The sequence below is a fragment of the Oxyura jamaicensis genome, chromosome 23 (assembly GCF_011077185.1).
Source record: "Oxyura jamaicensis isolate SHBP4307 breed ruddy duck chromosome 23, BPBGC_Ojam_1.0, whole genome shotgun sequence".
Classification (NCBI taxonomy): domain Eukaryota; kingdom Metazoa; phylum Chordata; class Aves; order Anseriformes; family Anatidae; genus Oxyura; species Oxyura jamaicensis.
Genome location: NC_048915.1, coordinates 4774704 through 4797767, shown reverse-complemented (window position 1 = coordinate 4797767; position 23064 = coordinate 4774704). Strand labels below are relative to the sequence as shown.

The 23064-nt window shown below is 57.2% G+C and overlaps 1 protein-coding gene across 1 annotated transcript; it reads left to right on the top strand.

Annotated features, from left to right (window-relative positions):
- Window positions 1–1123: 1123 nt before the first annotated feature.
- On the top strand, window positions 1124–23043 carry TFAP2E (transcription factor AP-2 epsilon). The gene is made up of 8 exons (XM_035345836.1): window positions 1124–1249; window positions 1398–1844; window positions 2148–2199; window positions 15838–16053; window positions 18619–18847; window positions 19100–19218; window positions 22018–22159; window positions 22560–23043. The coding sequence occupies exons 1-8, from the start codon at window positions 1223–1225 to the stop codon at window positions 22846–22848; spliced, it is 1521 nt and encodes a 506-aa protein (XP_035201727.1). The 5' UTR covers window positions 1124–1222; the 3' UTR covers window positions 22849–23043.
- The last annotated feature ends 21 nt before the right edge of the window (window positions 23044–23064 follow it).

Below are 23064 nucleotides of genomic sequence, written 5' to 3'. Positions count from 1 at the left end.
CGGGTGGCACGGTGAGGACAGGGGCAGCGGGAGCAGGGCCCTGCCACGGAGCCGTGTGTCACCAGGGGTGTGCGAGCGTGTGCCACGCGTGGGGTGTGTGCCAGGGTGAGTGTGCACCAGCGTGGGTTGGCGTGCAACACCGTGTGCCCTGGTGCATCAGGGTCTGTGCGTGCGTGCCCCGTGCATGTCACCGGTGTGTGTGCATCGATGCGGGCCGGTCGCTGCTGCGGACAGGGCATCCACCGTGGTGCTCAGTGCCTGGTGCCTGGTGCCTGGTGCCATGCGCAGGGACCCGATGCTGGCGTCCTGCCTCGCCCTGCACCGCAGCGAGGGCCCAAATGGAGGAGGAGGGAGGGATGGGGAGGGATGGGGAGGGATGGAGAGGAGGAGGGAGGGATGAAGAGGAAGAGGGAAGGAGGACAGAGGGGAGGGACGGAGGAGGGGGCGCACACTGCTGTCGTTGCTCCCCGGTTTTCCCTCGCTCTGTCGCACCCCGGCTCCCTCCCTCCCATCCCCTCGGGCAGAAGTCAGGCCCGGGGCGCCCCCAGACTTTCCTCCGTTGCCCCAGGCCCTCGCTGGGGCTCCCCGGTCCCCGCCGGGCAGGCGAGGAAAGCGCCCCGCAGGGAGCCCCGGGCTCCCTCCCGGCGGCCCCGGCCCTGGGCCCTGCCGTCGGGCGGAGGTCCCGGCCTCCACCGGATGCCGGGCCGCTGTATCACCGAGGCCCTAACACCACGTTCGGGCTAATAAAACGCAGCCGCCTGCCCTCACCCCCAGACCCGTCCCGGGCCCTAGGGGCTCTGTCCCGCTCCAGCCCGGGGCCGCTCCCCGAGGGGGCTCGCAGGGGACGTCGGGGGGAGCCTGGGGGGGCGGTATGGGGGACCTGAAGAGGGGGTGACACGGAGGAGGGGGGGACACGGGAGCCGCGTCCCCGGGGCCGCCCGACGGCGCTGGAGCAACCCCGGCCGCCCCTCGCCCCCTCCGCCCGTCGGGAGCCGTCGGGGCCCCTCGGGAGCGGGAGGCGCGTCCCCGGCCCCGCTCGCTGACGCGCGCCCCCGGCGCGGCGGGCGCGCCCCCGCCGCTATAACTGGCGTGCATGGAGTCGGGGCCGGCGCAGAGGAGCGGGCGGGCGATGGGAGCCGCCGCTCCGGCGGGGTAAAAGAGGGCGGAGACGGGGGCGCCCCCGGGGCCCGGCCCGCCCGGGGCTCGCCGCGGGCCCGCACAGATGCTGGTGCACAGCTACCCGGGCATGGTGAGTGCGGGACGGGGCCGCCACCGGGGCTGGGGTTGGGATCCGGGGCCGGGGTTGGGGGTCCGCACCCGACGGGGTGGGGGGGGGGGGTCCGCACCCGACGGGGGGGTCGGTACCGTCCTCACCGCCGCTGTCTTCGCCGCCGCAGGACCGCGCCGAGGGGCTCCCCGGGGCACCGGCCGGGGCCCGCCTGCCGCAGCTCCCCGCTCTCAACCAAGCTCCTTACGGCTCGGCTCCGCCGCTCTGCCACACGCCCGCCGCCGACTTCCAGCCGCCCTATTTCCCCCCGCCGTACCCGCAGCCGCCTCTGCCCTACCCGCAGGGCCAGGAGCCCGGCTACCCGCACCTCGCCGACCCCTACGCGGCTCTCAGCCCCCTGCACCAGCACCAGCAGCCCGCCTGGCCCCCCCAGCGCTCCCGGCAGGACGACGCCGGGCTGCTGGCTCAGACACACCGGGCCCTGGGGCTCGACCCCCGCCGCGAGTACCCCGCCGTGCCCCGCCTGCTCCACGGCCTCCCCGACGGCAGCCACGGCCTCCCCGACGGCCCGCTGGGCCTCCACGGCCTCGGCCACCACGGCCTCGAGGACATCCAGGTACCGGGGCGACCGGGGGGAGGCCGGGCAGAGAGGGGGAGCCCGGGGTGGTTTGGGGAACGGGGTGGTAAGGGGTGCTTTGGGGTGCCGCGGGGCGTTCGTCCCCCCGGGGCGTCCTGTTACCGGGAAGGAGCGGCCACCGGGACGCCGCGATGGAGAGGGTGAGGCCGCGGCTCCGCTCCGCTCCCGGGGCCGCCCGTCCGTGTCCCAGCGGTTCCTGCTCGCCGCCGGCACCGGGAGCACCGGGAGTACCGGGAGCACCGGGCCCCCTGTGGCTGACGGCTCTGGCTTTGGTGCTTTCAGGCCGTGGACGACGGCGGGATGAACCTGCTCGATCAGTCCGTGATCAAGAAAGGTAAGAACGCGGCGGCACCGCGGGACGCGGCCCCCGGGCCCGGCTCCTGACCTCGGGGCTCCCCCACGTCGGGTTTTTTTCCCCCGGGACGGTGCCGAGCGGGGCTCAGCCGGGACCGGGCAGCTCCGGGACGGCGAGGAACCGGCGCGGGGTCCCTGCCGTGCCCGGCTCCGGTGCCGCTCGGAGCCTCGGCGGGGGCGAAACGAAAGCGGCGGGGCCCGGCGGGTGGCTCTCTCCGTTTCTCCGAGGCCAGCCGCGCTCCATCGGGCCGAACCGGGGCCGCTGCTCCTTCCCGGTACCGGGGGATCGAGGGGCTCGGCCGGGCGGCCCCGGCTATGAGACAGCCCCGGGGGCCGCGGATGATTGACGGGGGAAGCCCCGGGGGGGCTCAAAGGGGTTCGACGGCAGTTCCCGGGCTCGGCGCCCCGGGGCCGCGCAGCGCGGGCACGGCGGAGCGGGGCTCGGCCCGGGAAGGACAAAACGGGGCCGAGGATGATTTTGTGCTGCCGAGGCTCCGTGACCGGAGCGGGGAAGCGGCTCCGCGGGCAGCTCCCCCCCCACCCCCGGTGTCAGTCTCCCCGAATTTATCGCCGCTTCTCCCCGACGTGTTCCGCAGTCCCTCCGGTTCCACGCGAAGCCCCGCGGTGGGAATCAGCTCCCCTCCGCCCAATACATTTTATAAGCTCCTCTCCGCCCAATACATTTTATTTTCTAACAAAAATTCCATCGGGGCGTTGTTGGGAGCAGGAGGGGGACAGGAGCGATTTGTGCGGCAAATGAAACGGGCAGGGCAAATAATTGGTGCAAAGCAATCGGGAGCCGCTCTCGGGGATTTTTTTTACAAAATTAGGGGGGTGGAAGGGACGTGTCCAGCGGCTATCCCCCCACTCAGGACCCGAGCACGGGCGGGCAAACGGAGCCGCAGCCGCTCGCCCCGGCGCGGTGCGGGGTCGCCGGGTGCCGGGGGCAAGTGGCCCGGGGTAGGGTGACCTGGCTTGGCTCGGCTCGGCTCGGGGATGTTTCCCCTTGCCCGGTGGCTGTTGATACCCCGGGACCGGCCTGGGACCGAGGAGAAGCGCTCCCGGTGCGCTCCGGCCCCGTTTCGGTGCGAATTGCCGGTCCGTGCGCCCAGTTCCTTCACGCGGCGTTTCGGCGGAGCGTTCAGGGCGGTAATTATTTGCGCTTTAATTAGAGCACACGAGAGGCATTTCATCAAATCTCCTCGCAGGAGGGATGGTCGCAACAAGCTGCAGCGTGCTCTGCCGTGCCGCCGGAGCGCTCGCCGGGCGGCTGCTTTTTGGGGTGCGGGCAGCATTAAATTCCCATTTAGAAACGCGCTTCGGTGGGAGCCTCTGGCTGCGGGTCCGGCTGAAATTATAGTCTTGGTTTATTATTATTATTTTCCCCTCCGTTTTGCAAAACGTGCGATTCATTAGAAATTTTCCGTCTTTCGTCGGGAGGAATTGTTGTTGCGGGGAATTTGTTGTGGCACATTTGTACCTAAAGGTCCTGTAGGCTCCCTCTTTCGAAACAAAAAACAAAAAAAGAAAATAGAGAATAACCCTGGCTGAAAAGCAGGGCGTTGTGGTACAAACCGTCTGCAGCCTCTGTGCCGACGGACACTTTGCCTTTCACGGTATTTTTGAAAGTTATTATTATTATTATTTTATTTTATTTTGCCTGCTGTGTTTGAATCAAAATACAAAGTGCTTTTTGGAGAACAATCAGAATTCGGCTGCAGCCTTAGGGCCGTGTCCCACCAGGGTTTCCCCGTCTCTTCCCGGGAGCTCAGAGTATCAAAAAGAGAATTATTTTGGGGGGTCCCGGCTCCTTTTCCCCGCAGCCTCCAGCTGCGACCCCGGCAGAGCCGCGGCGCCGTCGGGGAGGCGGCGGCGAGCCGGGGGGGTCCCGCAGCGGGGCGGCAACGCGGGGACCCCGGCCCGGTGCGGGCAGCGTTGGGGCAGCCCGGGGCCGCATCCTGCGCCGGTGCCCAGGACCACGCTCCCGGCCCCTCCGGAGCGAGCCCTGCCCGGCCTCCCGATGCCTCCCCCGGCCGAAATTTCGATGTCTGCGCCCCCCCTTCCCCGGCCGGGCTGCTCTGGAAGCGATGTCCCAAACATCGGAGTGCGGAGCCCGAAGGAAAGCTCGGGAATAACGGCAGCTGCAGTCGCGGGGGGGGGGGGTGGGGTGGGGAGGGGAGCGGGAGGGGTCGGGAGTTGTGCTGGGCGCTTCGACCCCCCCCCAAGACCAGGGGTTTTGCTCCGTTTTCCAGGGCACTGCTGCGCGCAGGAGCCGCGCTCAGGAGTTGCGAGCGCCGATGCCCCGTGCTCGGAGCGGGAGGATTAATTAATCCTCTGCCTGATTTCTTTAATTTAGTTTTGGGCTAAGAGCGGGGCCGTTTGGGCTGGCTGAGTCTGCCCCGAGGTGTGGCCCCGGGCACCGTGGCCGTCGGGAATTGCTCCCTTGGAAAAAAAAATAAATTAGAAAAATAAAATAAATCAGGGGCAAAGCCCGAGCCTTGCAGCCGGGCAGGCAGGGAGGACAGCGGGCACCTCTCGGTATGCCTCTCCCCATCCCAAGCTGGGGGAACGGTGGAAAAAAGGACGTTTTTATCATAAATCACGCCGTGATCTCAAATCCCGCAACCAGGGCTGCTTAATCCTTGAATTCCTCCCCGTACGGCCCTGGGACAGAAACCCGACCTAAAGCCGTGCGTGTGCAAACAGATCAATCTCGCCATAATGAGCTGCCGAGATGCCGTGGTCCCGCTTCAACGAAATGCCCCCCGCCTGCCCCCGGTCCCTGCAGCCCCCGCAGTGGCCCCGTTACCGGGGGCAGTGCCCGTGGGTGAGCGGGGAGCGCTCGGTGCCCGGGGATCTGATTTGTGCCCCCCGGCCTCCTGCAGGGGACACAGGGGACACGGGGGGAGATCTGGCAATGCCGGCAGAAACCAAGTGTGGCTGCTGGGTCAGGAGCCCTGCAGCGGGGTCTTTGGGATCCTAAAATATATGGGGTGAGCTGCCCCCAGCACTGGGACAGCAAACGGCAAACCCATAGTTTGGTATGGGAATTAAGGGAATTAATTGGGTAAAATCCTGCGCGGGGCGGCGGCGATTTTGTGATTCTCTTTTGTGTACACGTCTGTTTGTTCTCCCTCTTTTTTAAAAGTATTTCAGAAATGTTTTTCTGTCCTTTTTTTTTTCTTTTTTCTTTTTCTTTTTCTTTTTTTTTTTTTTCTTTTTTGGATGGGTGTTGGTTTGGTTTGGTTTTCCTTCCCCCCCCCCAAGCACTTATTTAAGAGCAGGACTATTCCAGGCTTGAAAACATTATAACGAGCTCGGAAAAAGTTTGGTCCGGGGCTCCGGCTGCTGCAGGCTCTGGCTGCTGGAGGCGTTTTCTGCTGCGTTCACCTGCTGCCCCTGTGGTTAGAGGCCCGGGCCAGCTGCTCACGTCCCGGTGCAAAACCCCACAGACAAACTGCAGCACGGCAGAACCCGCCCGCAAGCCTCGAGCTGCCGCCGGAGCTCCTGGTGTGGCTTCTGCCCTGGTCTGAGAGAGCAGAGCGGGATTTTCCATTTGTGAAATCAAGCATTACGCCATAGCGCTTCTTCGCAAAAAAAAAAAAAAAAAAAAAAAAAAAAAAAAAAAAAACCCAACCCCACAGCTTGCTCATAAAATAAAGAGGGATTTCATCGCTTTGACATCCTTCTATGCTCAGCAGAAGAGCCTCCTTTTGGGAAGGAAAATAAAAATCCTTCTCCCTAGCAGCAAAGCGCAGCCGGGGTCCTGCTGGCGATGATGCCAGCGCATGGAGGTTGGTGGTCCGGGGCGAGACGGGGCCCTGCGAGCAGTGGGAGCAGAGAAATCCCCAGGGCCCTGCTCACAGGGAAGCTGCTCCTGGAGCACCAACAGAGCAGGGCACAGCCGGCACGGGTGCGTGCGGGCACCCACGGGTGCTGCCTGGCCGATGGGGACCTGGCTCCTTTGGCTTCTCTTTGAAGCAGCAGGGTTTGGCCACCGCGCTCTCCCTCGTGTTTGTGACTCGTTTAAATTTCCATCTGAGGCTTTTTAGCTGCTCTGCAGTGGCAGTGCTAGCGTTTCTGCTCAGGAATGCGGACCTGTTTGGCTGGATGCTGGACGGACAGATGGAAAGCTATGCCTCGGAGTGCTCCGGGCCCACATTTAGAAATACTGCATGAAGTGGCTGTCACTCCTAAAGAATGCAGCAGAGGAGGGAGGCTAAGGCTGAGCTCCTTCGATCCACTCGCCACGGCATGCGAGAGCCAGGTTTTGAAGCCAGGTCTCGCCGTGGGGCTGCTGGAGGGACGGGGTCTGGTGTGGGCTCAGGGCTGGTGGGACCGATGCTGCTTCTCCTCCGCTTTGGCGCGGGGAAGAACTGAGCTGAAAGAAATGTCGCGTGAAGCCAGATGTGGCAGGGGAAAAAAAAAAAAACAACTCCCCAAAGAACGATACTTGCAGCAGATTAGATAAACATCATTTCCTGCGATGAGAAAGGTAATAAATGAGGTCATCCTATAAAACACCTGGGGCTGCGAAGACTTGTCTTTTATAAGGCTGTCCACAAAGCGTGGGCGGAGGTGCTTGGACGGCAGTCAGACGTACGCTGCTGAGCTTGGGCTTCTCCCGCCGAGCTGGCAGAGCTCTCCTGCTCGCTGCAGCTTTATCTGCTGGGGGAGTTGGCCCGAGTGGGAAAAGGGGCTCACCCGGGACAAGCCGAGGCTTGAGGGAGGCTTTGCTGCCTTCCTCAGCTCCGCTCGCAAAGGCTTTAAAGTTTCGACAAGCCCTCGCGCAGCCGGCGCGATGCGGTGCTCATCAAAACGCCGCCGCACCTCCAGACGCAGGCACTGCTCCCTCGCGCACACATGCGCGCGCTGCAGGAGCCCCGGCTAATCAAACAGAGAAACTTAAAAGAAAGTTTTCACTCTGAACTGCGGCCAGATCACCGTTCCTCCATTAAAATTATATTTTTAATGTCCTCTAATTGCACCAGGATAAAACCAGGTGTGTGTTCATGCGAGATAACATGCTCGGGTACCGGTGAAGGCGCTGGGCTTTGTCTCAACCTTCCCGGTGCCTCCCAGGCATGCGTTATCTCCAAGTTTCATGTACCTTGTCATGACTTACTGTTTAATTAGATGCTTCTAAATGAATTTTTTTTTTCTTTGTTAGAAGTAAAGAGCAGCTCTGAAAGGGTAGGTTCAGAAAAGCCAGCTTGGGTTGCTTTTTTGGCATGTGGCTGGGGAGTCAAACCAACAGGAGCCGGACTCCAGGTGCGGTTTCCCCACGGGACGGCGCCGTGCTGGGCTGGCCCTGGAGGAGCGATTCCTGCACACCTCAGCTGCGGGGGCTGTGGGATATTTTGGCAGCCCAGGTGCTTGCCATGAGCTCGGGTACTGCAGCCCCTGCTTGTCGGGGCAGGCAGGGCACAGCCACCGTGCGTGCTCAGGGGCCGAGGGGCCCTTGGGAGCTGGTGGCACACGGCGGCAGCTGGTCACGCATGAGCTGCTTGTGGGTAGGGACGCGGTCAGTTGCCAGCTGCTTCACTGGGGAAAACTCCGTGCCTCTGGGAAGGTCTTCCCCGAGGGCACTTTAGTGCAATATCAAGTTTTTGTCTGCTCCTTGCTCAAGTCGCTGGTCCTGGCCAAGACCAAAGTGACCTCCTCCTGTTCTCTGTTTTGTGCCCCACACCCCAAATATCGTGATCAAGCCCTTTCTGCTCAACTCGCCCTGCAGACCTTCTCTTCCTGCCCACCCCCCTACAACCCCCATCAGCAAGACAGTCTGGGGAGGGCAGGCAAAGACCCCCCAGCACCCATTTTGGCTGCTGGGCTCAGCAGCTCCCATTCCCGTGGCCCTCCAGCCACGGTGCAGATGCCTCCTGCTTGCAACGTGCTCCAAAAAGCCACCGCCCGGGCGCTGCTTGGTCGGGAAGCCAGGCCCGGTGACGCACACCCCACGAAGGAGGCGGCGCCGAGATCCTCGGTCTGCAGCCGGGGCCGTGCAGGAGGCACGCGCCCAGCCAGCACCCACGGGACACCGGCCCACGGAGCACGGTGGGACATGCCCACGGGGACCGGCTCCGCGTCGCCAGCCGGGGATGTGCCTGGGGTCACGCCGCGACTGCGGTGGAGCAGAGGCAAAGGCAGCCCATTCCTCCCTGTTTAGTAATGTTCTGAGATATGTGATCTCAGGAAAAAAAATGTGCGCAATCTGTCTTAATTAGTTAAAGAGCCTAAACGAGGTTCTCTGAAGTCCCAGACTAGTGCCGTAACCACTAAATCATCCCACCCTTTCCTGTGTGATCCTAGGGAATTACTCATTCTTGCTGTCCTTCCATTTGTTTGTTTATTTTAATTCTTAATGGAGGAACTAATTAGCAACTGTGGATATAATGCTTGGAGCTGCTGCATGCTCGGCTCTCGGCTCCGTGCCCTGCTCCATGCCCAGTTCTGCCCTATCCAGGTATCAGCCTTGTTTCAGAGAGAGGTTAAGTGTTGGGGCTTCTAGGAGAAGAGCAGAGAAGCAGTAGGGAATGAGGAAGAATTGCTAGAAATGAGCCCAAACCACCCTCTGCAATCAAATACAGCAGCATTCAGTTGTGGCAGCGGCTCCGGAGCTGGACACGGGGAGCTGCATGCAGGTTCACCTTCCCCAGCTCCCGCAGTGTCCACGGCGCGTGCTTGGGATTCCAGTGGGGCCGAGGCTCCCCGCCCTCTATCTCAGGCATTTATCTGGCATCAGTCACCCGAGTGCCGAGGCGCCAGGCAGCGAGGGGTCGGGTCAGGCCCTGTTCCCTCCGGACTGGTCAGACAGGAGCTGTGTCCCCGGCAGTGTCCCCAGCGAGGCGGCTGCATGGGGACGGCGCATCCCCGGGGTGCGCACCAGGACAGAGTGGTGCTGAAGTCTTGGTGTTGCCGGGGTGTGAGTGGGGGATCTGAGCAATGGTGTCCAGGTTGCTCCAAGCACCCAGCTCAAGCAGAAGATCCAGGCTAGCAAGGAGTTGGGGCAATCGTTGGAGAAACATCAGAGGGTTTGCAGACACCGTAAGGCTGCACCGCAATAGCCCGGGTACGGCTGCATGCCATCCCGATGGCCAGCTCGATTTCTCCTGCTGCCGTTTCTGTGGCCAGCCGGAGCTGTTTTCCCTGTAGGAGGATTCTGGTGTTGCTCCTTCCCCTGGGTCCCCCTGGCACTGTCATAGTCCCCGTGCTGCTGCAGAGGGCTCTTGACACAGGCGTCCCCACGCCGTGTCCTGGCACCCAGCAGTGACCTTGCTGCAGCACAGCCGCCTGGCCTGACCTTTCAGCAGTGTGGGGCCTTACAGTCCATGGGCATCCCTGAGCAGGGCAGGTAAAAGCATCTTCACTGCGACACCAAGAAGTGGTGTCTCCCCCAAGAGCTCTCCCCAGGCGAGCCAGTGACTCCAAAAGGGCAGGTGAACTGACCTATGTGCGCTGCTGCGGTCTGGGAATCGAATGGAAACCTTCCCAAATGCTCCGCGGATTGGCAGCGAGTTCCATATGAGAATTATTTTCCTATTATTATTCATGTCTAATCTTTGCTGAAGGGTCTTATGCCCCTCAATAATCTAAATACATTTTAACAAATTGATAGCAACATTACCATGGCTTACACAGGATCCACCGCCGTTTGCAAAAGACACAGCATCTTTGTTCTCCTTTTTTAGATTATGTAGATCCAAGCCACACAAATTCAGGCGCTCCTATAGGGAATACAGGGAAAACCTCTCAAGCATGTTACTGTAAAATGGATTATACTGTTTAAACACATAAAGATCCCATATACTGGTTGCCAAAATGTAATGGGAGTTTGTGCTGCTAAATGAATAAACCTGTGATGCCGAACGCTACGGGGCAGAGCGGTGCAGTGGGCGCAGGCGGGAGCATTCGCTGCTGGGGCAACGTTTGATGAGAAACTTTCCTTGTCGGCTGCATGGAGCCGTGCAGATTTCCAGTTCCTCTTGCTTAAATCCTGGGGCTCTGCAGCCTCCCGGTTCTTTTTCCTGCCTACCCGATACCTGTGTAATTTCCATGATGTGAAACGCGCTTTAACTATACAAAAAGAGGCAGAATCTTAGATTTGGCCAGAGCAGTTAATAATTGAACGGAATTTTAAATAGTTGTTATTTTTCTTGCTCAGATGTGAAAGAGCTTAGCTGCAAATTCAGAAAAAAAAAATACTGAACTGGGAGAAGTGAAATAATCTGAATCCCTGCACTAACTTTTCACGTAAAGGCGGCAGGGAGAGGTGCAGAGGTGGAGGAGGGGTCCGGGCACGGCGCTGCCAGAGCACTTCTGCCAGTGAATGGCAGAAAACAGGGACAGAAAATATCTGCAAGTGAGCTTCAGTTTTCAAAACCAGCATCCAAATCCTTTTTCATTCATTTCTGGGAAGCTTTGGGCACTTGGATTTCGTGAGTTAGGAGGACGTTTTAATCTTTAATGCTGCTTCCCGAGGTTTTTATCCAGGCTGCTTCCTCAGGTGCTCATTGAAGCTCCCCCGACAGTGCAATGCAGTCCCCAAACCCAAGCCCAGCAGGGAAACTTGTGGCACTCCCAACAAACTGTGATCTGTTCCCAAATTCATGAAAGATTCTGAACAAGTGCATCTGAGCTTGAGTTGTGCATAAATGGTGAAGCAGGGAAATGCAAGAGCTGGAATAATTAATTGCAAATTGGTTACTAATCCCCTCCCTGGTGCTGAAGGAGCTCAGGGTGCTTTTGCAAAGGTGTGAATAATTCGGGTTATTCTGTGGATTGGCTGATTCTTTAAAGATGTGTAACCAGGTGCTGTATTTAACAGGGATGATGAAGCAGCCGCAGGGAGGTTGAATCTCTTCAATCTGTCCTGAAACTCCCCAAAACCAGACAAGTGCCCGGTGAGACACAGCAGGCACTTCAGTGGCTGTAACAGAAAGAAAAATCACAGTTAATATCACATGGCACCTTAAAACTTAGTTCATAACTTAATGTATTGATTTGCATTGGAAACAAAATGTTAAGTGGGGGAGCTTTGCATAGGCATGGGGCCTCTCCTGATTACCTTTCTCGTGGGAATGGTTTGGGGCTGCTGACTTGCACCTCTGCTCCCTCACCTCTCGAGGGTCCCAGGCCCATTTCCCTATCGGGGCTGAGCAATCTGCAAAGCCCCGAGATAAAAAACAAGATTCTTTCCATCCTTCCATTTGAAAAGGCCTTTGAGCCGATTACAGCGTTTCCTAGAGAGGCTGCCTTTGACATGGGGACTCGATTCAGGTTGTGCATTCAAGATAAAGAAAATACCTGTATAATCCCCTCTGGGAAGAAAGGATAATTACAGACTGCGGGGTTGAAATATAGCTGATGGCACTGACCTCCTTCCCCGGACCATCAATAAATACCTCTGCGCTGAAGCACCAGGAAATTGAAGAAGCTGAACTCTGCAGCACCTCCTCACCGAAACAGGGCTTTTAAAGCCACGGCAGGAGCAGTCGCCTCTGGCTCACACCCACATGCAGCCACTTCTTTATGTATGTATCTCGGTCGTATAATTTACATCAGAGACATTCAAACTAAGGCTAGATTAGTTCGCTGAACGCTCTTCCTGAAAGACGGCGCTAACCCCGTGCCTTTTTTTGAAGCACCTTTCATCAGGGGCTGCCCACCAGCACAGCTTCCCAGCCAGCCAAGGCTTCCCCACACCGCGTGGAGCTGGGCAGAGCCGCAGGGTCAGAAATCTGGGCTGGGACCTGGCACCGATGTCCGTGGCTCGCCTGCTGCCGGCAAGAGGCAGGAAGGCAAAACGTCAGCAGCTGCAGCGAGGAGCAGCCAAAATTGGTTTGTGTGGTGCTGGTGTCCTTGGCACGGAGCTGCCCTGCGGTGCCAAGATGCTTTTGGGGCGGCTGGAGATGTGAAATTGAGTTACAAGGTGGGCTCCCAAGGGGTTACCTGATAGCGCTTTAAAATGCGATCTAAGCCCCAGCACGCTCCCGCTTTTAAAAGAGGTGTCGCAACAAAAGCGCCAACACCCAGGGATTCGGGAGGAGGATTTACCTGTAATGTACCCAGGGAAGGAGGACAACAGCCTTGTCAGACGGCAGCGATTTGCATGTTCCCTCTGGACTTGTTTTTCCCCTCGCAGCACCCCAAGCTTTGGCTGGAAATGGAACTGGGCAAATAGTAGCACGAAAAGCAATTTGATTTCCAAGCACCACAAATTTTCCTGCTTACAAATTCTTTCGCAAGCAGGCAGCACATTTCTCAAATGGAAATGAGTCAGTAGTTTTTTTTTTTCTTTTTGTAGGTAAAATCTCTTTTCCCCTTAAAGCAAAAAAAGCTGTTGGGGCGCAGTCAGCATCGGTGCAGCCGCGGGGCTGGTGATGTCCCCATGGGCACAGACCCTGCATGGGGCAGCAAGGGGCTGTCTGCAGGTAAAAGTGGCTGTTTTCAGGAGTTGGGATGTAGTTTTAGACAGTTTGTGAATATGGACAGAAAGGAGAGTTGTGAGCAGGCAGCAGAGCATGAGGCTGTGGGCTCAGCCATGCTGAAACTCCTCAGGGAAAGGCAGGGAATTCTGGCTCCTTGGCCTCTGAAGAGCGTTCTGCTTTTGCTCCTTCCTCTTTGTACCTGGAACGAGAAAGCTGCAGGATCCACCTCTGCAAACTAGACCAAAACTCAGAAAAGTCCCCCAGGACATCTCGGCCGGAGCTGGAAGGCACCACACTCCTTCCCACCCAGCAGCTGCACAGCTGGGCACTCACCAGGCCCCCGGGGCCTCTCCCCTTGCACCCCACTGCCCAGTGCCCCCCAAGAAGCGAGGTCTGCCCCCCTGTTACATCCCTGGAGCTGCTGGGGCCTTGCGCTCATAGTGCTTGCCTCCCTGCTCCAAGAGGCATCACCACGTCCTGTGCTCAGGCACCGGACCAGCTCCTGCTGGCAGCATTTCCCACCCAGGGGCTTCACCTTGGGAGCAATCCTTCATCCAGGGATCACTTGGCCAGCATTAATTGTGTATCCCAGCGTCCATCCCAGGTAGATATTGGTGCCTCCTTTTTGCTGACGGAGACGGCGGAGCCCCAGCTGCGGAGGTGACCCACGGGTGCCACAAAGCAAATCCTCGGCTACAGAGGAGGCAGGAGGACAACCGCACGGGAGCAGGATGCACCCAGCAAGAGAAGGGACGAAGCCTTCACTGTGCTGGGAAACCAGGAGCTATCCTGAAATCACTCTCTTGGTATCACACCACAGCAAATTGAGCTGTGCGAGTTTCATCTCCGCTGCCTGCTACACCCAAGGTGTGCTTAAAAGGCAAACTAGATCCGAGTCAGCACAAAAAGGCCTCTCCGAGAGGAGATCAGAAGCTGCTTGGGCTCACAGGGAAGACGAAGCCGTGCCTACCCGCAGAGCTGCAGCAGGGCTGGTGCCACTCTGCAATGTGCACGCAATGCACAGCGAGTGGCACTCCCCTGCAACCTGAAAGGTGATGGTGAGCCTCATGGGAACGCTTCTTGTGGCCATCCACAGAAGAAATTAGGATCGTTTTCCTTACCACTTTCAACAAGAACTCGTACACCTTTCATTGGCACTGGGACGTCCTCAACAGCTGACTTCAGAATGCAAGGGCACCATGAGACAAGAGGATGCAGTGACAAATACAGCGTTATTTCAGGGAATTTAAGAGATTCTGGTGCTCTGGAAGCAGGGGACATACCGGGACATACCTAATCAGCCTTCTAAGGCTATTGATCAACTTTTAGGAAGTGCCGTCAAGCCCAGATTGCTTATAAAAGCATTCCCACAGACCTGAAATGTGTGCATTCAGATCATGCTCGAATGCCTGCTCTTTGGTAAATGATTTAACTTGTTCTGTGCCTCAGTTTTCCCTGGCTGCAGTAATTAGCCAGCTCACCAAGGCACCGGGAGCGAGGCAATGAATCAAGCGGCAGGTCCTGTATCAGCGCTGGGCTGGGGATTAGCTGCGGGAAACTCTTAGAGGTCTTGGGGAAAGGGCCCTGTCAGCACAGTCAAGTTTCAAACTCAGTTTTTCCCTCCTGGTTGAATACCTGGGATGCTCTTGCACAGCCCGGAAGCATTTCCTTGCAGCCCCATCACTCCCCAGCCTGGCAGCAGAGTCCCCGGCACTGGGCACTCACCAGGGCAAAGAGCGGTGCTGAAGCTTCACCGGGGGAACCAGCAGCTGAGCTCCCCTCTGTGTAAGGAGCTGAGGGTCAGCAGCAGGGAGCAAGATCATTTGGATTTGTTGGGTTAGAAGGAACAGCCTAAATTCTGAGCTCAGCAACACGCAGAGTAAAACCCTCCCTTGGAGAGAGGAGATCCCTGCGGCTACAGGAAAGGGCGAGCAAAGCTGAGGGGGACGCAGGGCAGCAGACCAGCCTCGATGACCCAGGGGCTTTGGGGAGCAGAAACATTTTGTCCCCCCTTCCCCATGCAGACTCTGTTAGCTCTCTGGTAACTCACCCCTGGCTCCCAGTTTCTTCCCTAGCATCCCCAGCTCCCTGGGCTACAGAACCCCACTGGCAATCAGCAGTTCATTTTATCAAAAACCCAACACATTCAGAACATTTTTTGTTGAAAACCAGCCTGCCAGCAGCCCAGCATGGCTGTTTGCCCTTCGCTGTCCCAGATCCAGCTGTGCCTTCACCACGAGGCCCCTGAGCAGAGGCCACCAGCACTGGGTCCAGCTCCCACCTTTGGGCCCCCTGCCTCACCCTCCAGTCACCAACGTGTCACCAGGCTTGCAGAGCTCACGTGGAGCTGATAAGGCAGCTGATATCCCCATAATCAGGAAATAGTGATGATATGTCCTGCCTGTCACTGCCTGTCACAGCTTCCTGGCGTGGGACAGGGTGGGCTCAGCTGCACCCAAGCTGCCCCTTGGAGGGGGCAAAGCGCCTGGGCACCCCCGCGGATTGCGCATGAGCACCCAAGTCCTCCCTTGCCGGTCTGTGTGTGATGTGTGGGCCCATACTTGTAGGATTGAGCAGCCTCAGGGGCACGTTTATGTCCCAGACTCCATCCTCCGTCCTCCATGGCCGTGAGTGTGCGCTCAGCCTGCCTGAGCCAGTGGCTGATACCTGCCGGCTGTGGGGACCGGTCACCCGCGGTGATGGGGAGCAGAGGGAAGGGCAATGTCCCTGGAGCCAAGGGCAGGAATCTCCATGGCCCAGCCCCAGGAGACCTTAGAGGGGGCAGCCAGTGCGGTGACACCAACGTGACATTTCTGCTCCCAGCTGTGCCTCCTGCAAAGTGCCCGGGGGGCTCAGCTCCATGCCTTGACCCACAGTCCCACTCGGACACGGCGGCACCGAACGCTTCCCCCCACATCCTGCCTGCGCGGTGCCCAGAAACAGTCATGAGCACCCCTCCCTGCCCCAGCCGTGTCTGTCTCTGCACCGTAGCTTAGGTGACACCTCGGCGTGATGCTGTGCCAGGCACCCTGGGGTGCTGCCCGCAGGGCTCAGCCGCCCGCATGCACCCTCTGTGGGCTGGATACGTCCCCTGCTCCTGCCCGCAGCCGCAGGACGCCGGGGCCGGCACGCTCGGGCGCTGCGCCGGGTGCTGCGCCTGCACCGGTCTCATGCTTCCTTCTTGTCTGCAGGCTGGCTCAGGTGCTCCGATCACCTGCTGCTTGCGGGAACGGGAAAGCAGCAACTGAAGATCGAGGGGGACTTTTGGTTTACTCAGATGACAAGAGACAATTTTGGTTCCCCCAAAGCCAAGGAAACAAAGCTGTCAGGCTTTAATGGTAGCTTGTCTCCCTCCTGCAGCATGTTTATGGGCAAACAAGCTGCAGATCAGACCAGGCAAACAGCAGGTGAGGCCAAATAACAATAATTAATAATTAATGGCGAACGTGGCTATGTTTATTCTTGTTGTATTGAGGCAACACTGTCTAATGGCTGAAGCACTGTTACAGGACTCAAGAGGCCAGGCTCGGTTTCCAGCACTGCCGCTAACGCCTGCGTGATGCTGGGCTGCCACCCGCCCCGTTCCCCCTTGCCGTTTGGTGTGCCGTGCTGCCGAGGGTGCCAGCTCTGCCCTTGTCCCATCCATGCATGCTCATGCCAAATGCGACGGGGCCATGCTCTCAGCTTGGCCTGGAGGCAGAAGGGCGATGCCGATACGCACAGTCCGGTCCAGGTGCCTTGGGGCCGGTGCCCGCGTGGCTCCGTGGTGCATGCAGCAAGGGTGGTCCGGCTGCTCGGGGCATCACCTGCACCACGGGGGGCGGGAGGGGTGTCACTCTGGGTTACAGCTCTCCAGGGGGATTTGTGTCTGACCGTAGGGTCATCCCAAAAAAGGCCAGTACGTTTCCAAAGTGTCGTGTCCCCCCTGCCATCACCCTGCTGTGCACCGGCACCCATCTGTGCTGCCTGCACCCACCGCCCCATCCCATCCCCACAGCTGCCCCCTTGCAGCACAGTGCCCACTGTACCACCTGGCTGATCTCCAGGCCAGTTTTCTGTAGGTTCGGGTGTTTGCTGCTGGCACCAGCAAGGTTTGCCTCCTTCCCCAGCTGCCACATTTCACGGGCACATGTGGTGAAGCATGAGCCTGCCTCCTGCATGACTGCTCGGTCCCTGGTGTGTGTCCGCAGGTCCCCGGCCATGCATGCAGGCTTGGATAACACCACTGCATGATCCCAGGCATGCACAAATGTGTGAGTGTATAAATGATGCAGAGCACTGCAGGCACTGATAAAAGACGTGGTGCAGCAAGCAACCCAGGGGTCCCCAGGGGTCTGGTTACAGGGTGGCCCCACTGCAGCAGAAGCCACACGTGCTGGGGTGCCTGGCCCTGCCGTGACACATGCCTTTGCAGTACTGCATGGATATTTGCAAAACATGTTCTGACTTTTTATTTCAAGGGTAATTTAGAGACAAATATAACCTGTTCTGGGACTGGGAGAGAAAACTTTGAAGTTGCTGCTTCCTGGAAATGTCTCTGGTTTCCTCCGTCACGTGGTGATGTTCCTGTGTTTGTTCCTCCCCTGACATCCCTCAGCCAGCCACAGTCGTGGCACATGCCAGCACCGCAGTTACTGACTCCAGCATCTTGCCCTTCAGTCCCCTGACTTTGCCCAAGTTTCATGCTAAAGGGAACTTAATGTACCTTAGCTCATTTCCATTCATCTTTCAGCCCTAAAACATTAGCCATTTTTATGTACCATGTGCTGCTTTTTATTGCCACGCTAACAAGTTGTTGAGCTCTATTTACAATATGCTGATTGTAAGAGTCCACTAATAGGTCCAGTCCACGTAGCCTTCCCAATTAAATTTTGGGTTTTCTGTTTCATTTTGGGCATGTGTATTTCCTTTATAAAGCCAGCATCTCACCCTGGCATTCGCTGCTGCGTTACTTGAACGCGAGCTGTTCCATTACCAAGGCACCGCAAGGAATGCCAGGGCTGAAATGATCTGGAGCGACGGCATTTGCAGTCCTCTTTGGATTCTTTGAAAACCTGCTTTTTTTCCAGAGTTAAATTGGTGATTAATTTCAGAACATGAAAGCCAAAAGAGATTTGGCATGGGCGACAGCCGTAGTTTGAACCTATAAACCTTTACTGCGTCTCAGAACGATTCTCACTGGGGTGACGTATGGGAAAACCGTGCCCGTTTCAGCCCGGTGTGGTGCTGAGTTCACCGCTGCCTGCCTAACTTCTCTGCTAACCGACTGCTGTCCATTGAGCAAAAGGAAGTTTGTGCTGGATTAATCGCGTTCGATCGGCTCAAGCTTCCTTTCAGCCCGGCACGACGAGAGTTTAGGGCTGCGGCTTGTTGTGGGGCTAATCCCAAAGCCGAAGCCTTTCCCCTGTTCCTACAGCAGGTGTTTGCGGGCATGGTGCTCAGCCCTGCCGGCACCTCCCCGGCTTTCTGCAGGGCAGGAAGGTGGGAGCTGAGCCCTGAGGACGCAGGCTGGTGGGATGCAGACATGGGCTCATGCTCTGCAGCAGCTTCCCAGGCCAGGAGAGAGGAATGTGCACCCCTGTGAAGGACCAGTGCTTCGCTGCCACCCACACCGGGGGACACAGGGCAGCAGACGCAGCCCGATGCTGTGGGCAGACCTTAGTCTTCCAGGAGCCCAACCCGAAACCCCGGGTTTAATTCCACTAGAGCTGGGAGGCGTGGGAAAGCAGGCGAGAGCAGAGCCTGGGCTTCTTCCATTCTTTTTCTTTTTTAGTTTGGTTTCATCAACCCCACCTCTCTTTTCCTTCATTGAAGAGAACACGAACCCGAGCTATCGCAGGCAGCCACGCTCACACCTCCGGCTAGCAGCGCTCGTGCTGGGTGCTAGAAAGCTGCCAGCAGCCACCGAGCTGCTTCCCGAGCTCTGGCATCTCAGCCCCTGTCTCCCTTTCTCTCCCCTCCTTGTCTCCCAGTGCCCATCCCCTCGAAGGCGAACGGCACCACCATCCCCACCCTGTCCATGAACAAAGACGGCCTGATCGGAGGGGTGACGAATCCCAACGAGGTCTTCTGCTCGGTGCCTGGCCGCCTCTCCCTGCTCAGCTCCACCTCCAAGTACAAGGTGACCGTCGGGGAGGTGCAGAGACGGCTCTCGCCCCCCGAGTGTCTCAACGCCTCCCTCCTCGGCGGGGTCCTGCGCAGGTAAGGGGCACGGCGCTGCCGGGAGCTCCCCAGCACGCTCCCTGCTGTGGGCAGGGGATGCCTCCGAAGCCAGCTTGGTGTCCTGCACCAGGGTTTACATCCCGTGTTAATGGAGAAGAAAAATTGTGGGTGTATGGCTTACCGAGAACAGGGTTTTGTTGCTTTCCCTTCAAACCTACAAGCTTAAAGTGGAATTACGGTTATTTTAACCTTAATTACATCACAATTGTTTTTCCTCCTTTTTTTTTTCAGGGCAAAATCAAAAAACGGGGGTCGGTGTTTAAGGGAAAGGCTAGAGAAAATCGGACTAAACCTACCTGCAGGAAGGCGCAAAGCTGCAAACGTCACCCTGCTGACCTCGCTGGTGGAAGGTAAGAGTCTCTTCGCTCCCTCGTAAGGCGGGAGTGCCGAAACTTCGACACCCTTCATTTGCAGCTTTCCACAAACGAGAGCACTTAAAGCAAAGTATGCAGTGGTCACCACTAACTGCGACTGAGACTGGAAATATCCCCGTGGAAGTCTCCCTGCTGATTCAAACACGTCTGTCCTCTGAAACTGAGACATTTCTGTCGGACCAGTCATGGCCCATCCTGGAAAAGGTGTTCAGGACCTGAGCTGGGCGGAACACCAGAGCTGCAAGCTCCCTTTCGGCCCTGCCTAAATTTATCAGCCACTTCTGGGAACTAGTTTTGGTAAAACTTAGTCAAGAGCACAGAAACCAAACACAAAGAGGCTTGAATAAAGCTGCCGAGGTTTCAGCCCGGCAGTTGTCCTGTAGCACCACGTGCCCTCTTGGGCCACAAAATTGCATGCTGTGATTGTGCCCAAGGACTGGGCTGTCCCTGGGCAGCAGCGACCCGTTTTGTTGGGGCTGCACAGGACAGGTCCTTGCCTCGCGTCCCCTAAGAGATGCCCCATATGGGAGCCAGGCCCTCCTCTGCTGGCACAGCAGGGGACAAACAAGGAGGAGATGCCACACGGCTCTGAGGTCTTGCAGGTGGAGATAAAGTTTGTGGTGGCTGAGCTCAGCGCGTGGCGTTAAGGGCTGGGTGCAGCTATGGCAAAGGTGCTGTGCAGCTTGAGGTGCTCGGAGCCGCCTGATCGTTTGCTCCCCTCCTACTTTTCGCACTATGGAATTGACGATGTTGGAGAAAAGGGCACGGGGAGCAAACAAATGCAGTGACAGCCACGACTCCCTTCCCGCTTTGGAATCCATTGTGCTCGAGCCCAGCGTGTTGGAGGCAGCTGCCTGCAGTTTCTGAATAGAAAATCATTTCCATTGTTGCCAGCAAATTAAATGACCCGCTTCATTAGGCGGAGGTTGTTACTGAGGGCAGTTGGTTTGTGCTGAATGAAAGGCTGATTTCCATTAAAAGAGAAGAAAGAAAAGAACGAAAGAAAGAAAGGAAGGAAGAAACGAACATTTTGATTTCAGGCGGCTGCCGATGTTTTGGTTGCTGCTTACCAGCTCATAGTAAATAAAAGAGTGGCGCCATGTGTGCTTGATGGATATAATTTCCTCCTGCAAGTAAGCGTTATGGTGCTGGGAGATGTTTCACGCAGAGCAAGGTGTCAGTGCTTTGTCATTACCCAGCACGCAGAAACTGGCTTGTCCCCCTCTGCACCAGGCCCTCTTTATTGGGTGTTTGCTGCCTTGCTTTAATTTGTTTTCTCTGTTTTCCCAAATGTCTGTTTGTTTTTAAAAAACACTAGGTGGGTCTCTTCGAGTTCTAACAATATACTTTTTGTTACGCAGAAGACCCAAAACTGTTCATATGGATGCGGGAGCATGAGGGCTTGGGAATTCAGGGAGCACTACAAGGGCTGCACGCAGGTAGAAGCGCAGCTTCCTTTGGGAACTCTTGCCTTCTCTTGAGCACCTGCCCTATCAGGTAGCTCCAGCACAGGCCTGGATGGGCAGGAAGGCTGTGTTTCAACTTCAGAAGCATTCCCAAGTTCTCAGAAAGAGGCATGTGTTCAGGCAGACTGCAGGCTCCCGGCTCCAAGGCCGCTTGTTCCCCCTGCTGAAGCCTCTGTAAGCCAGCATCCGAATTGCCTTTAAAACATTGAGCCATTCCCACACACTCATGGGAGGAAATAAAGCCAGGCTCTCCCCATGAGGTCATACAGTCCTTTTTTTATTGTCACAATGGCTGTTTTTCAGCAGCCAGTATGTTTTGATTGTTTTCTGACATACGAACAACTGCAGCTCCAATTCTCTAGGTTTACCTTCTCCGTTGCTTCTTTGGAAGAAGAGAGAAAGTGGAAAGTATCAGCTCTATATAGAAAGCACAGACACTTTCCCCGTGACATGGCTTCACAGAGCCAGCTCTGGGAGCTGGGAAAGCTGTGGTGGGATCTAGGTTAATGCTATCAGGATGGATGGCCTAATACGTGTGAGCAGCAGGGGGCAAGTCAAATTAGCTCTGCCTGCTCGACCAGGATTTCGGGTGCTGGGCATGATCAATTGCCATCAGCTCTGATTACTTCCACGGGGACGCCTGGAGATGGATCAATTTCATCAATGGGTGGGCATTTCCAAGGGGTGATGAATATGCTGCCTGCACACCCAGCCCGAGGGCCCTGCTCGCTGTGGGAGGACGTAAACACCTTCCCCCGGCTCCTTCCGTCCTCACATCCCTGTTTTTTTCTGGCAGTCACAGGACTAAGGTTGCTTTGCACCCTCCAACCCATTTAAAACTCTAGGACTAGTCTGAGATTTGCTCAGTTTGGAGAGGGCAGCAGGAAATTTTGGAAGAAGTGGGGAGAGACAGATAGAGCAAGGGAAGGGGCCAGGTCAGAACCACCCCTGCTGTTCTTTCTTTTGGAGGAGAGCAGCTTAGTGAGTCACACGTCCTGACCCAAAGCCAGCCACCACCTGCTTGATACCTTTTAAATGATCAAAGGAAAGGATCAGCTTCTGTTTAGAGGTGGTGAGGGTTCGGTCAGACCCGTATGGACTCACTGTTTTACAAAGGGTACCAGAAACTCTTAGTGGTGTCTCTGCACCAGCTCAAGAGCCAAAGGTGGAGAGAGCTTTTAGGTGGTGACTGAGAAAGGAGAGCGTTGCAATCCCGTGAGCCATGTCAGTGAAATGTCTGAAGCTGCTACGGAAAACATTCCCTTTCACACAGGTGCTGACACAGCTTGTCAATCTGTCCTGCTTGTAGGTGAGGCCGTCCACCTGGCCCGGGATTTCGGCTACGTGTGTGAAACAGAATTCCCAGCCAAAGCGGCAGCAGAATACCTGTGCCGACAGCACTCCGACCCCACCGAGCTGCACACCAGGAAAAACATGCTGCTGGCTACCAAGTGAGTACTTACCCGGCCACAGCGTGGCAGGTACACACAGCCTGCAAGGGAAGGGCGGCGTTAGCCCTGAAAGCTTCCTCTTCTGCCCCGAAAGCTTCCTTTTCTGGTCTCATAAGCTGCGCACAGCCACACCTGAAAAACGCGCAGAAAGATGAATAATTAGCACCGATTGAAGGGCTTGCTCCTAGACGGGAGAGGTTAACCTAACCCCAGGGAACTCTGTGGCACTGCTGTACGTGCCCCTTTGAAGCAGCAGCTGCTGCACCAGCTCTGGCTGCACGTGGGGGCTTTCCGCGGGCTAGAGCAGAAAACTGCTTGTGCAAGGAGCAGGAAAAGAAACCCCAAACACCCCCACAGCTTTCCAGCAGCATTCATAGTAACGCGAACCTTTCTGTTTCAGGCAAATTTGTAAAGAGTTTGCAGACTTGATAGCCCAGGACCGCTCACCGCTGGGGAACAGCCGCCCCTCCCTCATCCTAGAGCCAGGTGTCCAGAGCTGTTTGACTCATTTCAGCTTGATAACCCACGGCTTTGGGGGTCCGGCCATCTGTGCGGCGCTCACAGCCTTCCAGAACTACCTGGTGGAGTCCCTCAAGGGGCTGGATAAAATGTTCATGAACAGCACGGGGAACGGGCACACGGCTGGAGACTCCAAAGCGTCAGAAAAGGAAGTGAAGCATCGGAAATAACGCGCCGACTCCCTCCCTCTGCCCGGCGGGAGCGCTCCCCGGGAGCAATAGGAAGGTTAAACGCTGCTTGGGGGGACGAAGACCCAGGGCAGCAGCGTTTTTCTGAACTGCTACATTTGAACTCGGGATGAAACTCGTAAAGCAAATAGGAGAGAGAAAAGATTTAAAGAATTTAATACGAAGAAACCAACTCTAATGGACGTAGTGAGAATGAGA